We start from the raw sequence: 25,857 nt of genomic DNA, 5'->3' as shown, positions 1-25,857 counted from the left end.
GCTCGACGTTGTGATCCATGCCTCTGCATGGTGGAAGAGTCTTTGGCAACTCGGGTGGCATAACGTCATTGAACTCTTTCAGGACATTTTCCACCGCAACATGTTCTTGAATGGCCTTCTCATTGAGTGGCTCTAGCTTCATAGCAGCCACGAATGTTAATTCACATTTTCACACCCCTTTCTTCAATTACAATACCGATATATGTTGGGGTTCCTTGGTTCCTCTCTGAGAGATGGGAACTATGCAGGGGTCATCACCTCTCATCATACACAGGGAGTTTAGGAACGACATTAGCACCAACTTCGCTGCGTGCATAAACTTCATTCCAAGAATCACTTGGAAGTCATCCAGTGGGACCGCCAACATGTTGGTGTTCCCGCTCCATGTTCCGATCTTAATGAGAACTCCCTTCGTCAACCTAGAGATTCACCTGGCCTCCGAATTCACCGCCTTCATTCGACTTGGACTCTTCTCCAAGATCAACCCAAGTCACTTTGCAAGAAAGTTAGACTTTCTCTTTTCTCATTTTTATAAGAACAGGGACCAATCAAGAAGATATGATGTTAATGTGATTTCATGATATGTTTTTTAAGGAGATCTTACGATTGTATAGGTAAGAATAAAGGATCTAGATTAAGAAAATTATATAAGTCTCTATCATCAAAGTTATTTTCTAAATTTTTTTAAGTCAAAAACTAATTAGATCTTTAATATATCTTATCTCAAGTTAGAGCTATAAAATCTTACGATCTTAATGATTAAGAATTGTTAATACTACAAGGGTCTTTTTAGGGATTAAAGAAACTATCTCACATCAACTTTAATCTTATTTTATACCTTTATTTTCTATTTTAAAATTATCATAGAGGAGCATTCACATAATTTTGAGGATTCCTTATTTAGATAGCTAATTTGGGCAAGGTCCGCATTTTAGGTTATCATGCTTTATTAACGATGAAATTAGTGAGATCGATTCATATTTTCACGACTGACTAAAAGGCTGCATCAATTATGAAAATAATATTTAAAGAAACTTTTATCTTCAAAGTCTAGGAAGAGCTTTTATTATCTCAAAAGAAAATATATGTTACTTGAATGTCTTATACAACCGACTTAAGACATTCATTCTTTTATTCTTCGATCAATATGAATTAAAATTATTTATCATCCTTCCTGAAAATTTATAAACAGTTAATTATTTCAAAATAAAAAAGCGTGTGTCTACAGTTTTGTTAAATCTCCAAAGAGAATTCTCTTTGTTGTTAAGGTTCTTCGTTGGCATTTCAGCATCAGTTTCAATTTCTATCCAATGAAATCTCTCCATTACAACAAATTACATATCCGGTCGAATTGATACAATTAACACTCAATGTACCAACTCCACCCTTCAACTACAATTTACTTGAGGTGGACTTACGGACTTAACGAAGCCTACATAATGAGAGAATTAAAATTGAAGCTTGCAATCAGACGCATCGGACGGTCCCTAGTACAGGTAAGACAGATACTTATGGGTTGATCAAACAATCACAACAAACCACGTGGCCGGAGTGATAACTTAATAAGAATGGGAGAAAGACTCCACACCACTGACAGGTTGAATAAATAACTTTCGATTTAATCATGTACTCCTTGCATCTTTGATTCTTTATATTCTCTGTGGTAGATGAGACCAGTTTTATTCATTTTTATTCTTATTTATAGTATCAGTCAGTCAACGAGTCCGACACTGTGACAAGTAGGCTTGTAATGGTGAGTTTGGTCATATCAAACCGGAAATGTTCGGATATTTGGGTTCAAATAAAGTTTAAATGGTTCATATTTTGAATTCCCTTTTGCCCCTAGCGGTCACACTTCTGTAATGTCAGAAGAATAATAGTGTATTATTGAAGAAGATCCTTTAGATCCATGCGATTATATATGTATATATATATATTTACATATATATGTATATATAAGTATATATAGTAAACTAGGAACGAAGAAACGTGTTGCAGTCACCACACGGTCAAAACTACCAGCTTCCTCTTTGAGTGAGAACTCATGCTCCAACCTTTCCTTTGGCAACCAAACCTTGGCCTTAGAAGAAGATCTCGCCGCCCTTCCTTGTATCTGCAACCAGCAATGGCGCTGGTGATACGCTGGTACGACTCTGCTTGCCTGGCCATCGTCGTCGGGGCCATCTGGGCGTCCCTGTGTATGATCAGGCGGAGCGAAGGCGGCGGCCGTCGAGGGGTCAACGACCGATCCGAGTACGAGAGTCTACTGATCGTCGTCGTAGCGGACGGCGAGGCCGATCTCCCCGAGAGGCGCCATGTGAGCTACGAGCAGCTCTGGATGAGCTGCTGGAGAGTCGTCCACCCTGCTTTCCTACTCGTCCTCAGATTGGTCTCCATGGCCACCATGGCCGCCGTCCAGTCATGGGACATCTCCACCTACGACTCCAGCATCCTCGTGTACTACACCGAGTACGTAATCGTTTAACGTATGAATGCGTTCATAATGAAGAGCTTTAAATCTGTTAATGTTTTATGTAGTTGGCCATACATTCATCCTATATTATTTGCTAAGGTTAGTTGGAAGACTTAAAAACCATGACTTTTAGAACTGCAAGACACATCTAATCTTATCACATCTTAGTGATATAATAATAAGTAAAGCAAATCCTGTTGCTTAAGCATTCATAAAGCATGGAGATGACATTCCAATTCAGCTGCAGCAAGTATTGGATGTTGCACTCTTTGGTGGAACCGTTATATTCCAAGCACAACTCCCAAGTTTTATCATTCATCATCCAAAGTATCAATACTTGATTCACTCCAATAAACTGCATCAATAGTAAGTGGGATTGGTCGTATGATTTTGAACCAAGAAAAAAGAATATGTGAAGGGTTTCATGAGAAGCATTCTTCCACTTTAGATAATTTGTGGAGCTTAAATTACAACTGCACATTTGAAGTGCAAAATTGACATGGCAATATGATAAAGGTTATGGACAATCTCGTCATTCCAGTCTACATACTGCATGAGCAAAGTGGGTCAGGACTTACATGTCCATTAGTCTCCAACGACCGTCCGATGGGATGCAAAACAACTGCTGTTTGAATCGAGCGGTTAGTTGTAATAAAGGATGGGTCCAATCCTAGAGAATACCCCTTCCAGAACCTCTCAAATGGCTTGCGATCGCTGTCTTCCTTAGTTTTAATCGTTTTTATACTAATTCTTGAGGGCTTGAAGATCACCTTGGATCGCTAGGCTCAAGAGTTCTCATCATCATCATCATCATCATCATCGAAAAGGATAGTACCTCTTGTGGTCGTCGATATCTGGGCACCGTGCTAGGCCGGGATGCACCCACCGTAGCTTCTGGGTTATCACGACCTTGTGTTCCGTTAGGATTTCTTAATTTTAAAACTCCTAAATTCTAAGAAATTGATATTAATTTTTATTATTTATTTATTTTTTTAATTATGCTAGAAGACCTTTGATATAGTAAATTAGGGATTGCCTATTTTATTTATTTATTTTGTTAGAAATTCTAGTCCTAGTTGATTAAGGATTAAACAACTTTATATATATATATATATATATATATATATATATATATATAATATCTTTAACTATTTTTCTCGAGCAATAAATATAACTTAGAGTCTTTGGCCAATTTGGAGGTTGATCCTTTAAAGCAATTGAAAAGAGATTAATCCTTTTAAATCTGTCTCTTTTTATGAATAAAGCCTTAAGGTATTATTACCTAGTATCAAGATTGAAAAGGATTAATCTCTTTTCAATTGATCCTTTAAAGCAATTGAAAAGAGATTAATCCTTTTAAATCTGTCTCTTTTTATGAATAAAGCCTTAAGGTATTATTACATAGTCTTGAAAGAGCCCATTTGCTTCAAAGCAAGGTCCTCGCTATCGTCTTAAGTCTGTTGGACAACTCCCACCGTCGACTCTTCTAATTATGGGTTTTCTCAACCTTTCCTCAATCTCCTCTCTAATGACATCATAGGTCTTGACACCTATGTCGCCAACAACAACTTCACCTTAGAAGTAAAAATTAAGAGCAGACTACAATAAACTCTTAATAATTTCAAAAAGAGTTTGCATGGGAGTTTTAGCGAAATCAGCAAGATGAAAGTTTGGGTTTTGTCGATAAACAATTAGATCGATTTGAAGTCATAGGAAGAGACTATCAATAGCATAATAATGACTACCCTTGCATGAAAGTAGAATTTCCTATATGGGAAGATGGAGATCCAACTAATTGGATTTCTAGAGCAGAGAATTTTTTTTACTTTCATAAAACTTCATAAGATTCTAAAGTAAAAATAGCTTCAATCTAACTAGATGGGGATACTATTCAATGGTATAATTAGTACGAAACCTGTAATGGGATTCTCTTATGGGAACAATTTAAGAAAGGGCTTCTTGTTCGGTTTAGACCATCCAAATATGAGAATGTCGATGGGTAGCTTATCAAGATTTGCTAAACTTCTACTGTGTTGGAGTATCAAAGTCGATTTGAATGATTGTCAAATCAGACTAAAGATTGATCTAAAAGGTAATTGGTGAGAACATTCATTGAATGTCTTAATTCAGACATTCGTTGTGAAGTTAAGGCTCACTAATCTTGCACTATGACAGTTATAATTTCTTTTGCAAGATTGCATAAAGAAAAAATTAACATGAAAAATCATCAATCCAGGAGTATTAATAAATAGGTGATCAACAAGTCAACTACTTCAACCATTCATAATCAGAATCATAATACTAGAAGATTAAACTAGAGAAACTCAAAGAACCATTAGTAAAGGGTTTCTCTTGGTATTGTGATGAAAAGTGGATTAGAGAACATTGCTGTCAGTAAGAAAATTTTTTTGATGATTGAATCGATTGAGAAGAAATCAGAGATTGAGGCTATAGAATCTGATTATAAAGGTACTGATAATAATGAGATTTTTAAACTTGTCACATATACTATTCATGCATTAGTTAATTATTCTACTCCTCAAACTATGAAAGTAGAAGACTTTTTGAAGCATCAATCTATTATTATTTTGATTGATACCGATAGCACCAATAATTTTATGGATAATAAGGTTGCTATTATTGAATTAAGGAATATACTATAAAAGAGATGATTTTTATTTACTAAAGAGATAGAGTATTTATACATGTTTTGAGGAATAGATTTTCCTTATTCAATCACTCAAATCATAATTAAATCAATTATTCAAATCTAATATTACATCTATCATGATTAATCAAATTAGGATTTTCTATCATGGCCATGCAAAATTAAGCTTCTATCAAGGATGCCAATTTTGATTCGATGTAATTGAACTGTTTTATAAGGGAGAGGCTTTGTGAGGGAGTCTATTAGTTGATCAGTAGTATATACATAAGAAACGTATAGTTGATGTTTGATAACTTAATCTTAAACGAAGTGGAAGTCGGTGACAATATGTTTCACGCATTATTGGAATACTGAATTGGTACATAGGTAGGTGGCAGTGATATTATAACATTATATTATATAAGTGAATTTGGAGTTGATATCAAGTTCCTATAGCAGGTTATGTTAGGATCAAGTCAGCACTAAGAGGGTGAGTGGTGGAGGAGGAGGGGGCGAATTAGTGCTTTTGGAGAACTATGTTGATCATGAAAATTCATACGATAAAATAGTATAAAAAAGATGTTTAAGCTTAAAGATGTTCGCAAGAGAGAGATGAAGATGTAAAGTAGTCGCAAAGTAGGTAAATTAGCAAAGAAGAGAAGGCACACTAATTTTATAGTGATTCGTCATCGTGACCTACATCCACTCCCGATTCCTCCTTCGTTAAGGCCACTGACATCCACTAACGGTCTTCCTTCAACGGGCGAAGACTAACTACCCTCTTACAACTCTTTCTTCTTTTTACAGGTTTAGGAGACAATCTTTATAAGTTTAACACCTCTCTTAGAATGATCACAAAGCTAAAGAAGGAGGAGGAGGACACTTAACACTTTTAGAACCCAAAATCTCAAGACTTTTGTTTACACTTTCGTACTTTTTCATGGAAAAAAGAGTGGGGTATTTATAGGCTCCAATGGATTAAAAAATGGAGCAAAAAAATATCTCATCTCGAGTTTCCTAGGTACTAACGGTGACACTAGGTGGTACCATCGCTCAGTCTGGAAGTACTACTGCTTGATAAAACCTCAGAGATTGGGCTCTAGCAGTAACATTGCTTGCTTAGCAAGTAACATTGCCAGCAAGCATTAATGGCCGGCGATACTATCGCCTAGATCACCTGGGAGGCCAAGCCTCAAGCGGTTCCACCACCTAGTCTGGGTAATGCCACCACATAGCTCCAAGTGGTTGAATGGGCCATCCAACTGGTCCAATTCAGTCCTGTTTTGGCCTAGTTGGCCCCCTAATTGAGTTAATAGAATTTCTCCCAAAACTAACTCAAATTAAAGTCCTAACTACGATAGTTAATGGTAGAATAATTACGACACATGCAATCTAAGTTGTCTGGCATATCAATTATTTAACGAAACTCTCAGTGAACTTCTAACGAGCTCCCAGTGATCTTCCGATGAGCTTTCGGTGAGCTTTCATTGCATCGTCCAATCCTTTGGTGTATCCCCTGATTCATTCGACCCGATGTCCGATCATTGACTCTAGCCCAACATTCGATTCTCCTTTAATTGTTTTGACTTTTTCATGATCATAGTTAGTCCTGCATCACTTGTCTTAACACATGGATTAGATCATTAATTTACTAATTGATTTCATCATCAAAATTTAAAATTCAATAAGTTGGTGACCCAATTGAGTTCTATAGCAGTGGTGACAATGGCTTAGTATTTAACTTCAATAATAGACCTTGTAATTATTTTCTATTTCTTGGAACTCTAACTTATTGGATTTGTTCCAAAGAAGATAATATAGGCTGACGTAGATATTCTATCAACAATGTTACTTGCCCAATCAATATCGATGAAGTTATGAAGATGAAGTGATGAATATTTAAGAAGGAAAAGTCTATGATTTAGAGTCTCTTTTAGATACTGCAAGACTCGTTTTACTGTAGACCAATGCATAGTGAATGGATGATGCATAAATTAAGATAATTTATTGACTACAAATGAGATATTTAAACATGTGAGAGATAAGTATTATAAGGAGCTAAGTATATATCGGTACTATATGAGATCCGTAGTAGGGTTGCTATTATATAATTTGAGTGATTCAGTAGTAAAGAGTAGAGTAGCAACTTCATTGGCATTTTGTATGTTTGTCTTTGATAGTAGATCTTGAATATACTTCATTTGAGATAAGAAGAATTCAAAAGATGTGAATGTTGCTTATACTCCTATAAAGTAGCTTAAAGTTCATAGATCCTTGATGGAGAATCAAGCAACTAATTGCTTGAGGAATTCCTTGATCTCCATAAGATTATTGTTTGTAATGATAATATCATCTACATTCACCAAAAGATATATAGTACTTCCTTTTTATTATCATAGAAATAACAAGGTATCAGACTTGAAATTGATGAAGACAATTGACACCAAAAATGAGTTAAGTTCAATATACCAAGCTCTTGGAGTTTGCCAAAGTCTATAAATAGCTTTTTGTAGTTTAAAAACATAGCTTGGATATTGAGGGTTGATGAAGTCAAGAGGTTGCTGCATAAAGATATCTTCAGTTAGGGTCTCCTGTAAGAATGCACTATTAACATCCTATTATCGTATATGCCAACCTTTTGTATAGTCAAATTCAAGACAAGTCAGATTGTTATCGGTTTAACAATTGGACTAGATGTCTCTATGAAGTCAACACTTGGTCATTGGTGAAATCATCTAGCCATTATATATGCTTTGTATTTGGTAATAGATTCATTTGAGTTTCGCTTAATTTGAAAGATCCACTTATACCCGATGATTTTTTATGTGTGATAAAATGATACAAGGGTCCATGTGACATTATAAAATAGGACATCATATTCTTCACACATGGCTTTATGCTAATGTGAAGATTTTTGAGCTTGGGTGATGATTATGGGTTCAATAGGTTCTAGTAGCATGGAGGTCAAGGATTTAACATGGTTTAAAAATATCATTTTTGGAGTATATTGTCATATGATATCCAAGTGCGATAGTATTATTAGGTTATGTTATAAGTATAGGAATTGGTGGAGGGTCATTGATACGTATCTGATCAGGCTAATACACTTCAATGTCACTTGGTCGAGGAGAGCATAAAGATATCATTTGTGGTACTGAGGGTGTTGCTTCATCAGGCATTATAGGGTGAATTTGTTAAGAAGTACTGATTAGTATGGTGAGAGGTTTATTTGAGAGGGTCTAAGGTGTATTCATATAAATCTAGTGATGTATAGTTATTGGAGTGACTCGTATTGCTGAATGCCCATAGTTTTGGAAGAAAAAAGTATACTCGATAAATAGAACATGATATGATATAAAAAATTTTTGAGTTTGAGGATCATACCATCAGAAAGCATTATGTTTGAGATAATACCCTATAAAGATGGATCTTAGTATTAACTTAGGTGAAGCATAGGAGCGTAGCTAAAGATAACATAAACAACCAAATACTTTGAATTTTTTTCAAGATTTGATATTTTATGAAATAGTTTTTTAAATAGTGACTAGTGTTGTAAGATTGAGTGAGCATGCGATTATTGAGGTGTACTATAGTTTGAAAGATACCGACTAAAAGGTTGGTGGCATAGAGGTTTGGTATAAAAAATTGAGACCAATTTAACTATATGTCAATGTTTTCATTTGATAACAAGAAGGAGTATATGGTGGTGACTTGAGATATTATATACCATAAAATAAGAGGTAGGTTTTTAGAGCTTAGTATTCACCTCCTCTATCAGAGTAGACTATTTTAATAGTAGATTGGAAGAAATTCTCAATCAACTTTTTAAGGTAGATAAAAATTATAGAGAATTTATATTTATGTTTGAGTTAGTATTATCATATATACTTAGTAAAGTAGTCTATGAAAATAACATAAAATATGGAATTGTCAAAAGAAGTGGTTGGAGTAAGGTCCCAAACATTAGTATAGATAATTTCAAATAATTTAGGATAGGATATGGAAGACATTCTAAAAGGTAGTCTATAACTTTTATTTCTAAGGTAAGCATTATAATGAGTTACATTTCTCCTTGATTTGAAAATTGGAAGAAAGTAACGAGAAAGTCACTATTGTTAAATGAAGGATAATAGATGACTAAGGCGATGATGTCATACATCAATTAGAGCAGCAATTAAGGTAAAAGCTGTTGGCTAGGTGATTTGTGAAGTTGATGGTCACTCATAGATGTTATCTTTATTCTGACTCCGAACCAAGAATGCCCCCGTGCTCAAATCCTTTATAAGAAATGAGTTAAAAAAAGACTCAATAGAGGTGTTATTTTGTTTGCAGAATTGAGAAATAGAAATAAGGTTCCTTTTAATGTAAGGTGCACATAAGACAGAGTGTAAAGGTGTTGGTGTTTGAACTAAGTGTTATGGAACCAGTGTGAGTAATAGGAATTTCATTACTATTACCAATGATGATATCTTCATTACCTCTATAGTTGTTGTGAATAGATAAATTCTGTAAATAAGATAATAATATGATGAGAAGTACCAGAGTCAACAATCTAATTATTTAGATAAGCAATCCAAATAGTCATAATGTTTGCTTAAGACTAATTGGATGTAGTAGTAGGCTTGGGTTGAGATTGATAGACTTTTACTATGTGTCCAATTTTTCCATAGAGCTGGCAAATGACTTTTTATTGATTATTATTATTGGGACGCTAGAGCTACTGATAATTATAATGTAAGTTATTTCCTGAGTTATTTGGATTGAAGTTGCCACTATGATTGAAGGGTTAATAGTGTAATGGAGGATGACAACTCTATGTATTACTCGTATTCAAAAAGCATCTTATTTGGTTCTTTATTGAAATTCTGGTTACTTTGACTGCACTCTCTTTTAGATTTTTAATTGAATTGAGCCATAATAGTTGTTCTTGTCATTTTCTATTCTTTTTTCAGATATATTTCATGATTAGTTAACTTGTCATATAGTTTTTTAAATAACATAAGTGAATCTCAAGCCTGAATTGCTATTGCTAGTTCCTTATATTCGTTTCCTAGGCTATTAAAAGTATGAACAATGATTTTTTTATCACTCAAGCGATGACTTATTAAAGCCAAGTCATCTATAATAACTTTTATATTTTGCATATAGCAATAATACTTCCCTTTGGTGTTGTTTTCATCAAGATAGATAAGAGAGTTAGCATGCGAGTGTGAAAGCAATTGGCGAAGGTGGTTTATAACTTTGACCATACTTCTACTATAATGTTGCACGTGTTGAATCTCAGATTTTGATGATGAAACCAATTGACAAGTGTTTATGATTTAGTTTACGTTTTTAGTGACACAGGATACTTCGATTAGGATGAGACAATTAAAGCAGGAAGAATCATGTTGGGCCGGAGGAACATGTCAGAAGATTGGAAGTCGAGCTAGAGGAACGGTCAACATATCAATAAAAGGCTTTGGGCTATGCATTCGGGCATCGGGCCAAGAAGAGCGGATATTATACCAAGAATATCGGACGAAGCGTCGAGGGACCAATGACATGCCGGACAATATGATTCATACTTAGTATTAATTGTCTAGATCGAAGTGTGTTTTTACATATGTAGGATTAACTACAATAGTAAAGCATAAAGCAAAATGAAGTCTCGGAGTCAAGGACGCGATTTCGTTGGGAGTTCGAGAGTTCGTCGGAAGTCCGGACGTTCGTTAGAAGTTCTATCGAAACCAGCCAAGAAGTCTCGAAGCTTGCTAGAGAAGCTCATCAGAACTTGCCAAGAAGATCATTGTGAAGTCCAGGACCTTGCCGGGAGTCCGCTGAAACATTGCCGAGAGATCGTCGGAAGTTCGCCGGAAGCTCGCCGGAAGAAACCAAGACTTACGAACTTGTTTAGCTTAAGTATGTCTTAGATTTTGTAGTTAGCATGTAATTGAGTTTGGAATTGGGCTAACCTAATTATGGGCCAATTGGGCCTATGTAAGGATTATGTTGGGCCAAATAAGAGGCCCAAATAGTGACCCAAGAAGTGACCCATCATGGCACAATCTTCGAGACTATGTCAGACGATGGTACCACCGGTCTGGGTGGTGGTATCACCCAGACACAACCTCCAAGAGGCTGTAGGCCATGGTACCACTAGTTTGGCGCCAGACTGGGCGGTGGTACCGCCCTGTCAATGTTATACTGATAGTGGCGGTGGTATCGCCCGGATCTAGGAAACCCGGGATGAGATATTTTTAGGCTCCAAGTTTGAATCAACTTGAGGCCTATAAATACCTCTCTTATCCCTAGTTAATAAACTCAAATATAGAGAATTTAAAGAGGGGAAAACACTGTTGTAATCTCTTGTGAGAATCCTCCTGTTCTAGTCTAAGTGTAAGAATAGTTTGAGAGAGGAGTGAGTGCTTGTAAGGGTTATCTCCTAAACCCGATAAAAGGAGAAGAAGGTTGTAAGAAGGAGGTTGATCTTCGCCTATTAAAGGAAGATTGATAGTGGATGCCTGTGGCCTCGATGGAATAGGAATTAGAGGCGTGAATGTAGGTCATGACGACCGAACCACTATAAATCAATTTGCATTTCTGTTTAGCTATTTATCTTAACTATAAACTGCCTTCCTTGCTTTACATCAACTACACTTCCGTATGCTTTCAATTTAAAGATATTTCTGAAACGGTTTTCATCGAAATTGGATTTTATCGTACGAAGGTTTTTCAAACCGACGTAATTTTTACCACTGCACTAATTCACCCCCCCTCTTAGTGCCAACTCTATTATTAACAATTAGTATTAGAGCCTCGTTTTCTCATTTGGTTTAACACCAAACGAGAAATGGCTCTTTTCAGCTTTTAAGAGGGTTACTTTCTTATTCGTCCTCCCTTGTTCAATAGGACGGACTACACTTATTGGAAAACTCGAATGAGTTTTCTTGCTTTTCTTGAATCTTGATTTATGGAATATTATTGAAATTGGATTTCAAAGGTCTTCTCTTCCAATGAACCATTGGAATGATTTGGAGAAGAATGCTTTTTCTTTAAATGCTAGAGCTATGAATACTCTATTTTGCGCCTTAGATAAAACTGAGTTTAATCGAATTTCTATATGGGAAATGACTTTTGATATTTGGCACACTCTTGAAATCATACATGAAAGCACTAGCAAAGTTAAAGATTTGAAAATCAACTTTTTAATGCATAATTTTGAACTTTTTCGAATGAAACTAAGTGAAACCATTGTTGATATGTACACTCATTTTATAGATGTTATCAATGGTTTAAAAGCAATTGGTAGAAGTTTTTCGAATTTTAAACTTATAAATAAAATTTTACGTTTTCTTAATAAGAGTTGGGATTCGAAAGTAACCACAATACAAGAGGCTAAAAACCTAAACAATCTATCACTTGAAGAACTAATCGGGTCTTTGATGACCTATGAAATGACTAATGTGGCACTTGACGAATATGAGAACCACCTTCTAAAGAATAGGAAGGATTTCGGGCTTAGAACAATTGAAGACCACTCGAGCATAAGCTCAATGATGAACTTGAACTACTCATTAAATTTAAAAAGTTAATGAAACAAAAATTAAAGAACAAAAAGAACGCAACTACTTATTATGAACGCAAGAAGAAAAAAGCAATCTTGGACGAATCAAGCTTATCTGAAGATGAGGAGAAAATCAACAAAGGCGAGGTGGCAAACTACGCCTTAACGGTTTTCGACGATAAGGTAATCAAAATTCCCTTAATTTATTTCAAAATTATATAATATTTTTTCATGAGTTATTTTTTTTTTTAATTTAGTTTAATTATTTCTTAAAAATTACATATTTAATAATATAATGAAAATATAAAAAATTATGGGATCATACTTACCTTTCTAGTGATTTTAAAAATAATCATGTTTTATGATAAACAAACAAAATGATTTTGATTAAAAATACCTTATGAAATCATGCTTGATGAAATAATGTAATGATGATTTGATATCATGCTTAATGAGTTTATATAGAAATGATGCATGATGATCTTTGTGATTTTTACCGTAATGAAAATTGCTTTTTTGGTTTTAAAAATGATGCATGTTTTGATTTGGCATAAATGAAAAAGACATGCTTATATGAAATAATGTAAGTATTATGCTTGATGATTTTATATTTAAATCATGCATGAGACTTTGAAGTTATTCATGATGAAATGTTGCTTTTTTGGTTTTAAACAAAATGGATGGTTTTCATACAAACACTTGAGCATATTGATTTGAAATCATGTTTAATGGTTTTATAATTCGAAATTATGTATGATGAATCTTGTGATTTATGGATTATCGATTTTTACCATAATAAAAGTGGCTTATTGATCTTTGTCATAATAAATCTTGCACTTTCATTTTAAACGATGATATATATTTTCATTTGGCATAAAAGGACAAAGGCATACGTATATAAAACTAACAACTTAAAATGAAACATCTCTATTTTATCGAGTTTTGAATAAGAGATTGAAATATATATTTATATTATTTTGAATCTCTTGAACCATGAAAGTGATTTTGATGATTTGATGATTTAAATTTAAATAATTTTTTTTATCCAAATCATGATCTCGATTCCTTGACATTTACAAATTAAGATTTATTATGAATCAAGATTTTTTTTAATCATTCTCCTATGATTCTACTTGGTATTTTCTTAAGAGGAGATTTTTTAAATAAATCATGAGTTTTCGAAATTATAATTTTTATGATTCATAATGAATTGAGAGATATTATACATGAATCGAGATCGTTTATGTGTTCTCTTATGACATCTTTTTGCTATAAGAATGTCTTCATCTATATCATGATCTTGAATTCTCGATACTGATACTTGAAATTTTTCTATGAATCAAGATCTTATTTTTGAACTCCCATGTTTCTTTTTGTTATTTACTAAAAATGAGATTTGTCAAAGTGAATCATATCTATTGATATGCATGAATTGAGATCTTGTTCTCCTACTATTCTTTTTGCTATTTATCAAAAAGAAGACTTATTCTAATAAACCATGATATGCTACTTGACATCTTTTAAGGTTTATGACTTGAATTTTATTATGTAAAATTCCTTGTATTCATAAAGTATATCTCATCACTAAATTCTTCTTGATATTCTTCATGTGATGATACGAATGCATGCAATACTATGATTTTGACATTCATGACTTGATTTTTCATCTTTATTGTTTTACCTTTGTCATGCATTGAAAATTGTTGTAAAGGGAAAAAGAGATACAAAATTGTATTCTTCCCTTCTTTTTGACAATGATAAAGAGGTAGATAGCTAGCTTGCTAGCTAGCTTGCACATGTCAAGAAGATGCAAAAACTTACTTGCTTGCTTGCACATCTAAAGAGAAGATGCAAACGTACTTCATGTAGTTTGCTTCATGTAAAACATTGTATCTTGCTAGCTTGTTATCTTGCATTATTTTTTAAAAAATTTGCTAGTCTTCATACTTCAAAAAGAAGTAACACTTGCCAAATTGCTAGCTTACATATTGTAAAATAATATAAAATTTTACTAGCTTGCACTATGCAAAGGAAGCAAAAATGGCACTTCTCAAAAGAGAAGAAAGAGCTTGCTATCTTGAACATCACTAGCTTGCCTATCTCAAGAAGCAAAACTTGTAACTTGCACATTGCAAAAGAGGCAAAAATAGCTAGCTTGCATGTTCTAAAATTTTAAAAAAAATTTGCTAGCTTGCATGATGATAAAACTGGAGATTTATGATGCAATGTATTGAACTTATATCTCAAACAAATAAAAGTTATACTTCTCCTTTTTGTTGATGACAAAAGGGGAGAAGTATGTTGATGTTATGCATGATTTTAATCATGACATGTTTGCTTGGATTTTTGAATCCAAGAGTTTTCTATCGATATGGCATATTGATAGGGGGAGTTTGTTTAAACTCCGGGAGTTAAGATTAACTCCGTCATCAATTGGTTGTCATTATCAAAAAGGGAGAGATTGTTGAATCTCAAATTTTGATGATGAAACCAATTGATAAGTCTTTATGATTTGGTATGCATTTTTAGTGACGCAGCATGCTTCGATCAGGATGAGACAATTAAAGCAGGAAGAATCATGTTGGATCGGAGGAACATATCAGAAGATTGGACGTCGAGCTGGAGGATCGGTCAACGTATCGACAGAAGGCTTCGGGCCATAGATTCGGGCATCAGGCCAAGAAGAGCGGATATTACGCTAAGGATATCGAAGTTGTGGAGTCAACTGGTCGATTGGGTAATAGGCTGCAAGAAAGGACGATGTGCCGAAGAATCGGACGAAGCGTTGAGGGACCAATGACATGCCAAACAACATGATTCATGCTTAATATTAATTGTCTAGATTGAAGTATGTTTTTACATGTGTAGGATTAACTACGATAGTAAGGCATAAAGTAAAATGAAGACCTGGAGTCAATGACATGATTTTGTTGGGAGTTCGAGAGTTTGTCGGAAGTCCGAACGTTCGTCAGAAGTCCGGACGTTCGTCGGAAGTCCGGACTTTCGTCGGAAGTTCTATCGGAACCAGCCTAGAAGTCTTGGAGCTTGCTAGTGAAGCTCGTTGGAACTTGCCAAGAAGATCATCGTGAAGTCCAGGAGCTTGCCGGAAGTCCGTTGTAACATTGCCGAGAGATCGTTAGAAGTTCATTGGAAGATCGTCAGAAGCTCATCGGAAGAAACCAAGACTTACGGACTTGTTTAGCTTAAGTATGTCTTAGATTTCGTAGTTAGCATGTAATTAGGTTTGAAATTGGACCAACCCAATTATGGGCTAGTTGGACCTATGTAAGGATTGTGTTGGGTCCAATGAGAGGCCCAAACAGTGACCCAAGAAGTGGCACCATCGTGGCACACTCTTCGAGACTGTGTCGGGTGGTGGTACCGCCAAAACACAGCCTCTGAGAGACTACAGGCCGTGGTACCGCCAATCTGGGCGGTGGTACTGCTCAGTGTCAAGTGGTGGTACTGCCAGACTGGGTGGTGGTACCACCTAGTGCAATGTCAGTGTCAGACTGACACTGGCAGTGGTACCGCCCAACACAAGCAGTGGTACCGCCTGAACGCAGGAAACACGGGATGAGATATTTTTAAGATCCAAGTTTGAATCAACTTAAGGCCTATAAAGACTTCTCTCATCCCTGGTTAACAAACACAGGCATAACAGAATCCTCATCTTCTAGTTTAAAGAGGGAAAAACGATGTTGTAATCTCTTGTGAGAATCCTCCTCTTCTAGTCTAAGTGTAAGAATAGTTTGAGAGAGGAGTGAGTGCTTGTAAGGGTTGTCTCCTAAACCCGATAAAAGAAGAAGAGGGGTGTAAGAAGGAGGTTGATCTTCGCCTATTAAAGGAAGATCGATAGTGGATGTCGGTGGCCTCGACGGAAGAGAAATCGGAGGAGTGGATGTAGGTCAGGACGACCGAACCACTATAAATCCGTTTGCATTTCTATTTTGCTATTTATCTTAACTGCAAACTGCTTTTCTTACTTTACATCAATTACACTTCCATATACTTTCAATTTAAAGATCTTTCTGAAATGGTTTTCGTCGAAATCAGATTTTATCATACGAAGATTTTTCAAACCGACGTAATTTTTATTACTGCACTAATTCACCCCCCTCTTCTTAGTACCAACTATATTCCTAATAGCATAAAGATATTAGTAGTCCTATGGAGCCAACAACTAAGGCATGAATTACTTATAAAATAAGACGATCCTATCATATCCATAATTTATGATCAAGATTTATTATTGGGTTAGGTTCTCCTATTATTTGGATCTTTTCTAGTGGACAATTGAAAGAGCTGTCAATATAACCTAATAGATCATGTCCAAAAAGGAGATTGAAGAATTATGCTTACCCAAATGGATATAAGTCTTGTATGTTGAGAAGAACTATTATTTCCTATAGGAACAATAATTGGAGCATCAAATATAGATGAGGACATATTAAAAATATGCACCAATCTGGTGGATGAAACTTACAAGTGGATGTAGTGATTTAGTTGAAGTCCGTCAGCTTGATTTCTAAAGGGTTATCGGAGTTGACAACGATGTGCACATCCGAGGCTAAGAGGGCCAAGAAGAGAATGCCAGCAGTAGCACCAAGTTGGCCCAAGAGAGGAGGTTGCGAAAGGAGTATCAATAGGACGGGGGCTGGTGGTGGGCACAGGGAGTGGAAGGAGGCTATCAGAGCAGGCGATAGCAGAGAAAACCGTCAACATAGGGAGTATAAGGAGGCTATTGGCTGCACTAAGACATATCAAGGGAGAAGAGGTGGACACTCAGCTTTCTGTAGTGAGGAAGATCGACGATGGTAGAGAGCAGCTACCTAAGGAAGAAGAGGTAGCAATATGAAATATGAAAGTTTGTGATGGGCAACTATAGTGAAGAGGAAGGGGGCGCTCACCTCCTATTTCTTCTCAATGGTGTTCACCTCCTACAATCCACTGGTGAGGAAGACGTGGGGATGGTAGTTAGAGGTGAGCTTGTTGGTGACAATGCTCAAGGTAGCGAATGAAGAAGGATTATTAGGTCCTTTGTGAAAACGCCTTCATCCACCTCTGGTGCCATGACAAAGAGGACGGCTCGGGGTGGATGGTGTATTTCGGGCAGGAGTGTTGGCGATTCATGATCCCGACCCAGTTACTGATCCTGCTAGTGTTCATTGCTAGGCTTAAGGTCCATCGATTTGAAGTTCGTTGATCAGATCAGCAATGTTATGAGTAGAGTCTATCACCAAGTAGAGGAGGCTACCTATAGGAAATCAACACCATTAGAGTAGACAGCTTCTATTGAGCAAGATGCTATAATTTGAGAAAGACTGTCAACTAGAAGTTTTGTTGTCTTGCTATCACCGACGATAGATGGGGAAATCGATCGACGGGTGGGCGCTATTGATGTAGATCGATGGTAGTAACAAGGCAAGCATTCGATGTAGAGATGAGCCATTATTATTGTAGTGATGGTAGGACGATCGATAGAGAAATTGTTGGTGATCAAAGGGATCACCGAGGAAGAGAGAAAAGTAATAGCGGAGAAAGGGGAGATTATTATCGTCAGATAACAAGAAGGGGAAGGCTTGCTCAAGGCAAGATATGCATTGATACCATATTGAATTGAGAAATATACTATGAAAGAGATTATTTTTATTCATAAAAAAATGAGTGTTTATATAGGTTTTAAGGAAGAGATTTTTCTCAATCAATCACTCAAATCATAATCAAATAAGTTATTCAAATCTGATATTACCTCTATCATGATTAATTAAATCAAGATCTTCTATCAGCTACATGATTAGCCTATCATATTGAACATTATGATAAGTTTGAGGTGAAGGTTGCTGATGGACGAATTTTAACTTATGATAGTAAGTGTTCCAAAATGAAGCTTGTTATGCAAGACCAAGAGTTGCTCATGGATTTTTTTCTTATTAGCATTGGAGGACTATGAGATTATACTTAGAATTGAGTGGCTATTGACTCTAAGTAATATTTCTTTAAAAAAAATTATATTAATTATGAATGTTTTTATCAATGAAAAGCAAATGATCCTAAAGGGAAAGCATGATAGTAAAGTTACAATTATTACTGGCCATAGAATAGAGAAGGTTCTTTGAAAGGCACACTATAGATTTTTGGTATAATTATAAAGCATTGAAGAGGAAGCTATATTACTTGAACAAGATGAAAATGTTCAATCATTGCTTAGAGAATTTATAGATGCCTTTACAGAACTAGAAGGAGTTCCACCTCTTCAATCACATGATCACTGGATTCCTTTATCCTTAGGACTAACTAATGTTCGACTCTATCGATATTGACACTTCCAAAAGACAGAGATAGAAAAAAATATTAATAAGATGCTTGAGGTAGGAGCCATAAGTGCTAGTGTTAGTCCATACTTATCTCTAATCTTATTAGCAAGGAAGAATGATGGTTCTTGGTGAATGTATGTAAATTATTGAGTACTCAATAATATTATAATGAAAGACAAGTATCTTATTCCAGTAGTGGATAAGTTACTTAATAAATTGAGAGGTGCATAAGTTTTCACTAAATTGGATTTATAGTCTAGCTATCACCAAATTCGTATACATAAAGATGATTTCTAAACTGCTTATCACTCACAGATAGATGAGCAGATTAAAGTAGTGAATAGATGTCTAGAAATCATAAATAGATGGATAGATTGAAGTGGTGAATAGATGTCTAGAAAACTATCTTATATGCTTTGCTAGTGATACAAAAGAGTGGATGAAATGACTGCCTTGGCCAGAATGATGGTACAATATCACTTATCACTCCTCTACTAAAATGACTCCTTTTGAAGCGATTTATGATCGACCCCCTTGGATGATTACAAAATACATGCTAGGTTCTTCTAAGATTGATCAAGTGAATAAGGAATTACTAAATAGGGATAAGATTATTTAATATCTAAGAGATAATCTCATAGTCTCATAAGCTAGAATGAAGTAGCAAGCTGATAAGCATCGTAGTAAGTGAGAGTTTGCAACGGGAAATTAAGTTTTCCTTCAACTTTAGTCTTACAAGTAAACTTATATAAAGATTCAATCTTTTATGAAATTATCTTCTTGATTCTTTGGGCCTTATAAGGTGTTGGAACGTATTGGATCAGTTGCTTATCGCTTAGACTTATCAGCAAGCTCTAAGTACATCTAGTTTTTCATGTTTCTTGTCTTAAAAAGAAGTTAGGTGAGGATGATGTTGTGCAATATTATTTGTCATATATTTCTTCTATTGGTGAGATTCAAATTTTGCTTTAAGTCATACTTGATCGATGTATTGTGATGCGTCATAGATATTTTATCACTAAGGTACATGTTTAATGAGCCAATTTATTAATTGAAGATGTCACTTGGGAGTCTTACAAAACATTAGGGGAGAAATTTTTAAAATTTATTTTTGCTCAACATTAATGACAAGACTGTTTTGGAGGAGTGAAAAATGTTTGGGTTCCTTAATTTAGGGATTTGATATTAATATTTATTTTTTATTTAGTTTTTTCTAATTATAATAGGAGTCGTTTGATGTAACAAATTAAGGATTATTATTTATATTTTTTTTGTTAGAAATACTAGTCCTAGTTGGCTAAGGATTAAATAACTATATATGTATAATTTCTCGAAGGAATCAACATCCAATTTGGAGGTTGATTCCTTCGAAGTGGCTGCTGTTCCAACCGGTTCTCTTTCGTGGGTTCGGCCCGTTCTGCTTTTACACTCAGTGAGGCTTCCTAAAACCAAAGCCTTGTTACCATGAATGCATGCTTCATTTCTTTATATTGTTTGAACCGATCTGTTCTTTCTCCATTTTGTTGGATTCGGTTGGACAGTTCATTGTGAGATGAGTGACAAATGATTTGTTCTTTTGCTGGAAATGAACAGATGTCAGCTACGAAAATTGAAATTATGATGTGGATTATTATTAAGCTCTTGAGATGGTAAAAGTAGTTTACTGCTACACCAGAATTTTGACAGTAGGTGAAGAACTCCGATCATGTTTTGATGTTTCGAAACAGGAGCAAGCAGATGGAAACTAGCAATTTAGATTTAGGTCTAGTTTTGTTGATAATAAGTGTTAGGTAGGTAGTAGCAAATGAGTATTTAGAAGTTGATTTGCAGTACAATGACACCTTTAGAAAAGTGAATAGTCAAACAAAATAATAAAGAATTTATGGCCTATGCTAATATAATAATATATAAAAAAAAATTTGGGAGTACAACGAAATGAACAGCTTGAATTAGGAGAACAGAGAAAAGTGACCTGTAACTGGGCATTGCAGACACAGGGAAGATGCTTATTTACACAAAGAGGTGAAGTGCCAACAAGTAGTAGCCATGTAACAGAGAACCCGGCAGATGTGGTGGTTCTAGGATGCAGTCTGAAGAGAACACCAACTAGAATAGAGTAGAAGTTGGATACCAAAAGAGAGTATCCAAAGAGTTTAACTTCCAACTGTCATTAGTGTTACCTCCTTTCATTATCACATTTCTCCTTGTCCTTTTTTTTGTTTCTAAAGTTTTAGAAACCAGGCATCTGCATTTCAAATTATTATGCATGTGTGAAAGGAAGGAACTGCATTCGATTGCATCCATTCATCATCTAATCTTAATTACTGATGTCCTCTTATGTTCAGCTAATCTGTTAGTTATATGCCTCTTTATTTTTGTCTAAGAAAAGCAGTTTATTTATGTTAAAAAAATAAATAAATTTTCAGTTGATTTTTCCTGGATGAATAATCTGCAGGTGGACATTTGCATTAGTCATCATCTATTTCGCGGTATGTTCCTCCACCGTTGCATATTTTAAACCAATTACAAATTTGTTCTGACATTGTCTTCTTCTTCCTTCCTTTTACTTTGAGAGTTTTCATTTTACTCTCTAGACAGCTTAGGTAGTTAATTTTTGTATCTTCTGCATCCACCCCCTCCCAAACACAGAAAAGAAAACTAACCCAAAAAGAAAAAAGTCATACCAATCGAATCGTTTTATGGTGCAAAGGAAACCGAAATAGGTTAGAATGATTTCTGGTGTTGTTCCTGCCTGCTGTAGATCGGAACTGTCATATCTGCTCATGGCTGCTGGCTTTACTCAAAGAGATATATCACACCAGACGAGGAGGCCGACAGATTATTTAACGCTGATAGTCACCAGAACCGTCCTGTGACTTTACCTTTGAGAACCAACAATAACATGAGTGCAGTAAGACTGCAGAGCTATCATGAACAGGAAGCTGACGATGAAGGAGCTGGATTTTGGGTTTATTGCATGCAACTTGTCTATCAGGTTAGTTGGTATCTTATAACATGTTTGTGTTTTATCACTTCAAACCAGAAGCATGAGATGTTCAGTCTCTTTCATGAATCTTAGTGTCAAATATTCCAAGTTACTTGTAAGCATTCATCAGACTCTTTCATGATCTGCTTTTTCCTCGTATCAACTCTTTCTGTTCTATCACGAAGAAACGGTAAGCATGAGGCATACAATACACGGTCAGGTGGGGGCGGGGGTCGTAGTGTCAATCAAATATTCCAAGTTACTCATAACCTTATGTCAACTCTTGCTAGTAGGAGTAACCAACGGTGGACTGCTGAAGGCTTGCAGTGTAAACAGCTGTGTGTTTCTCAAGTGTGGATCCAAGATTATAGTAAAACTAATAAAAGCGCATTTTACTTTACGTGTCTAATTATTTGCTCTAACCAAAAGTGTATGCTTATTAGCCTCATTACCAGTATCACAGGAGTTGTATAGCTTTTCCACTTAGATTTTTTGTAGCTTTTTGAGATTTGTAATCGATTTAAGATTTGAATAACCTTCCAAAATAGTTCTTTTTCCCCAGCCTCTGCAATCGTACTATTTTCAGTCAAATATATAAAACTTATGGTTACCATTCTCAATTGACAGACCAGTGCAGGTGCGGTAGTGTTGACGGATGTCATCTTTTGGGTTCTCATAGTACCATTTTTGTCCACCGCACATTTTGAGCTAAATGCTGTAAGTATCCTGAACTGAACTGAACTTGCATTGCACGGGGGCAAAAAATTCGATGACACGAATCTCTCTTTATACTTGTTCTGTCTAATTATGAGTTCAAGAATCAATTTACTTATTACTATTTTCTTTTCTTTTTTTTTTTAAAGAAAATTGGAATGTAAATTGGTCTCTGTATTATTTACGTTTGATTTGGATTCTACAGACTAAAGTTTCCCTTCCTACTTACATTATCGGTTAACTTAACCATTTAAGAGAGATCATGTTACTTGCATTTTTCTCATTTTCTTCCCCAAGTTGGAAAGATTCAATCAAAATCCTCTGTGCTTTCACAAGTTTGGTGCACACTAGATTTACCTGTCGTTGCGTGGAATATTACATCATCTTATGGTTTCGGTATGGCATCTATCCTATGTTTCATGCTTTTATTCAACATATGCTATAATTTATTGCCAGTTTATATGTTTGTTATATAAGAACTTCAGATTATTTGTCCTCATTCATTCTTTGAACTATTTTATGACATGAGTGATGGTTGAAGGAAAACCACAAGCTCACTCTTCTACTGCACCCACACAGTTAATCATACATATAATGGAAATGCTGTAAAAAAAATGCAGAAAAATGATGGCATAAGAAACATAATAAAAATGTTCTACTAAAGATAGATAGTTATTGTATCGCTCTAACAAGGTAATCATTATTTTCATAAATTTTTGCATCTATTTAGTTCATAACAAGGTAACAAGGTAACCATCTTTGATTTTTGTCGATAGTTGTCCAGTAGCATGTATGTATCTTTGTGGATGCCATTGACTAAGTGCAACTACAAAGAAATTAAAAGACTAGGATGTCAGCCTTCTTCTCCCAAGGCACCTGACAAGCCATTTATGCTGTATCCCGTTTTAAGCTCTTGTCTTTTCAATTTGGCTCTCATTGAACTAATGGAATTTTTGATCTACAAACACTTTTTAAGATTACTAGCAATTACATTGCTAGGAAGTATTACCATTTTTCACATACATAATATTCCTGGATTTGAATCTTGGTTTTTGTTTCACAAAAGTTGGCTTGTAGACTGTGTTCTATACGCATGTAGAACTCATCGAATAATATCGTGTTGCTGGTTACATTCTTCCCGAATTGGGAATCCTTGTCTGCTTTTATTGACTTCACATTTGCCATAATTCTTCTAGGTTCTACATGAAATCGATTGGTTTCCTGGTTATGCAGTGTGGACTATCCTCGCTGGTTTCTTTTCATGTGACATATATGACCATTTCTTTACGTTAATTAACCAACATTGCATGACAAATCATGTCATGTAAGTGGGTTAAATAGATCCACAGGAGGAAGAATAGGAGGTAGGACACCTGAACCTGACTACCGACTATCATCTATCTGAGAACAAAAACCCAACTCAGTTACCTACTTTTGTACATGAACCCTTACTTGAATCTGGATTAAGCTAAGTCAGAAGGCTCAGCCACCCAAGAGAACCCAATCCACTATCATCCTTGTTCCAGGGTATTTTAGTCTTCATGTGATATTACGCTATTGTTAGGATGGCACTAATATTCTATTCATATGAGCTTTTATGGTCCAAGTTTCCTTGCTCACTCAAGTCCTTTCAAAATTGGAAACTCTATGAAATTGTTCATCTGTTTATTGTGAGTCCTTTTTATTCACATATCGAACAATGCTTCCTATTTTTAGATCTACATTTGCCTGCCCCGTAGGCAATGTTTCAAATATTCAAAAAGTTTGTGGAGCATCACGAGCTTTTAGTACCACCAGAAATTTACTTCAACTTGTCATAATTTTCTTTTTGTTTAGTGTTTTGCATCAAGTGATTGGGTGCGTGTTGTTAAATACATCGTATCGTTTGTGGCATCATACAAGCTTCCACGTAACATACAAGTGTTTATGATTTGGTCTCGATAGGATAAAGACTATCTTGTTACATTTTTTTTTTTTTAATTTTAGAATTTATACTTAAAAGTGTTTGTATTTGAAAATAGTAAATATTTGGCTTCGAAGACTATCTTGCCAATAAATCAAGAACCTCTGGTACTTTTTGAAGTTTCAACAGTATTATTACATTGCAAGGACATCTCTATTTATTATGACAAATCTACAAAGTGACTTTGTGATTTTTTTTAAATTTTATTTAAGCTCATACCCTTTTTTATCGTCTAAAAACTATGACATGACTTTTGCAGATAATGGGCTGCATGCATACTCTGAATGCTGTGTTTCTTCTGGTTGATACTTTTCTCAATAACCTGGTATGTGTAAGTCAATCACGTGCTCGTTACTCTGTTTTCACATGCATGCGAGTCTAAATTACATTCCTTTTCAGAAATTTCCATGGTTTCGAATGGCATATTTTGTTCTCTGGAGCTGTATCTATGCGATCGTCCAGTGGATTCTGCATGCTTGTGGTTTTACTTGGTGAGGATATCCTACTTCAACATTGATTGATGTGTTATAAAACATGAATATACTACTGTCGGTACCTTAGTAGTACTCGATTTTCTATTACCTAATTGTTGGATGATGGCAGGCCTTATTGATAGAATTGTGTTACTTGTAGAAAATATTAGGCCTTCAAAATATCTTCAAATGTTATTATTATTATTATTATTTCAATTTTCGGCTATTAATATTCATGGTATCACACACACAAAATCGTGCATGTGGCATTTTTGTGACCGACCATCTTTACCTGATGCTTTGTCCAGGTGGCCTTACCCCTTTCTGGAGCTCGATTCTCCATGGGCACCTCTTTGGTAAACTTTTATTTCACTAAATATGATTCTCCATTTTGTGCAAATTAATTAATTGTGATAGCTTATACACATCCACACTGCAGGTACTTGTGCATGGCACTGATACATTTTCCTTGTTACGGATTGTATTGGTTGATTGTGAGAGCCAAGCACTCATTTTTCCCTAAATTTTTTCCAAATGCTTATGTAAGGACAGATTAGTGAGTTTCTCAGATACTAAGCTAAGGTCTCGCTGTAACGAAAGTTCAGCTTCATTGTAGCACATGTAGATTACAATTTACGAGCCTAATGAAGCTGATGCGAACCACATTATTCGAGATGCTCTCTTCTTTGACACCAATCACGTCAAAACACTCGAGTTGTTCAGGAAATCTTATTATTA

The 25,857-nt window shown here is 35.3% G+C and overlaps 1 protein-coding gene across 1 annotated transcript; it reads left to right on the top strand.

Annotated features, from left to right (window-relative positions):
* The first annotated feature begins 2,014 nt into the window (after positions 1-2,014).
* On the top strand, positions 2,015-25,794 carry LOC135604888 (uncharacterized). The gene is made up of 8 exons (XM_065094541.1): positions 2,015-2,469; positions 21,439-21,472; positions 21,745-21,978; positions 22,597-22,686; positions 24,906-24,971; positions 25,046-25,137; positions 25,428-25,475; positions 25,559-25,794. The coding sequence occupies exons 1-8, from the start codon at positions 2,045-2,047 to the stop codon at positions 25,674-25,676; spliced, it is 1,107 nt and encodes a 368-aa protein (XP_064950613.1). The 5' UTR covers positions 2,015-2,044; the 3' UTR covers positions 25,677-25,794.
* Positions 25,795-25,857: the final 63 nt, after the last annotated feature.

The sequence above is a fragment of the Musa acuminata genome, chromosome BXJ2-2 (genome assembly GCF_036884655.1).
Source record: "Musa acuminata AAA Group cultivar baxijiao chromosome BXJ2-2, Cavendish_Baxijiao_AAA, whole genome shotgun sequence".
NCBI lineage: Eukaryota > Viridiplantae > Streptophyta > Magnoliopsida > Zingiberales > Musaceae > Musa > Musa acuminata.
The sequence above is the reverse complement of the archived record's forward strand: the minus strand, read 5'-3'. Positions and strand labels throughout refer to the sequence as shown.

Bases quoted from the DNA above. Each gene is read 5' to 3' on its own strand.
- LOC135604888 (XM_065094541.1), top strand. From the start codon at position 2,045: ATGCTCCAACCTTTCCTTTGGCAACCAAACCTTGGCCTTAGAAGAAGA. The intron at 21,473-21,744 runs GTATGTTCCTCC...TGCCTGCTGTAG, and splicing joins TAGTCATCATCTATTTCGCG to ATCGGAACTGTCATATCTGC. The intron at 25,476-25,558 runs GTAAACTTTTAT...TCCACACTGCAG, and splicing joins TCTCCATGGGCACCTCTTTG to GTACTTGTGCATGGCACTGA.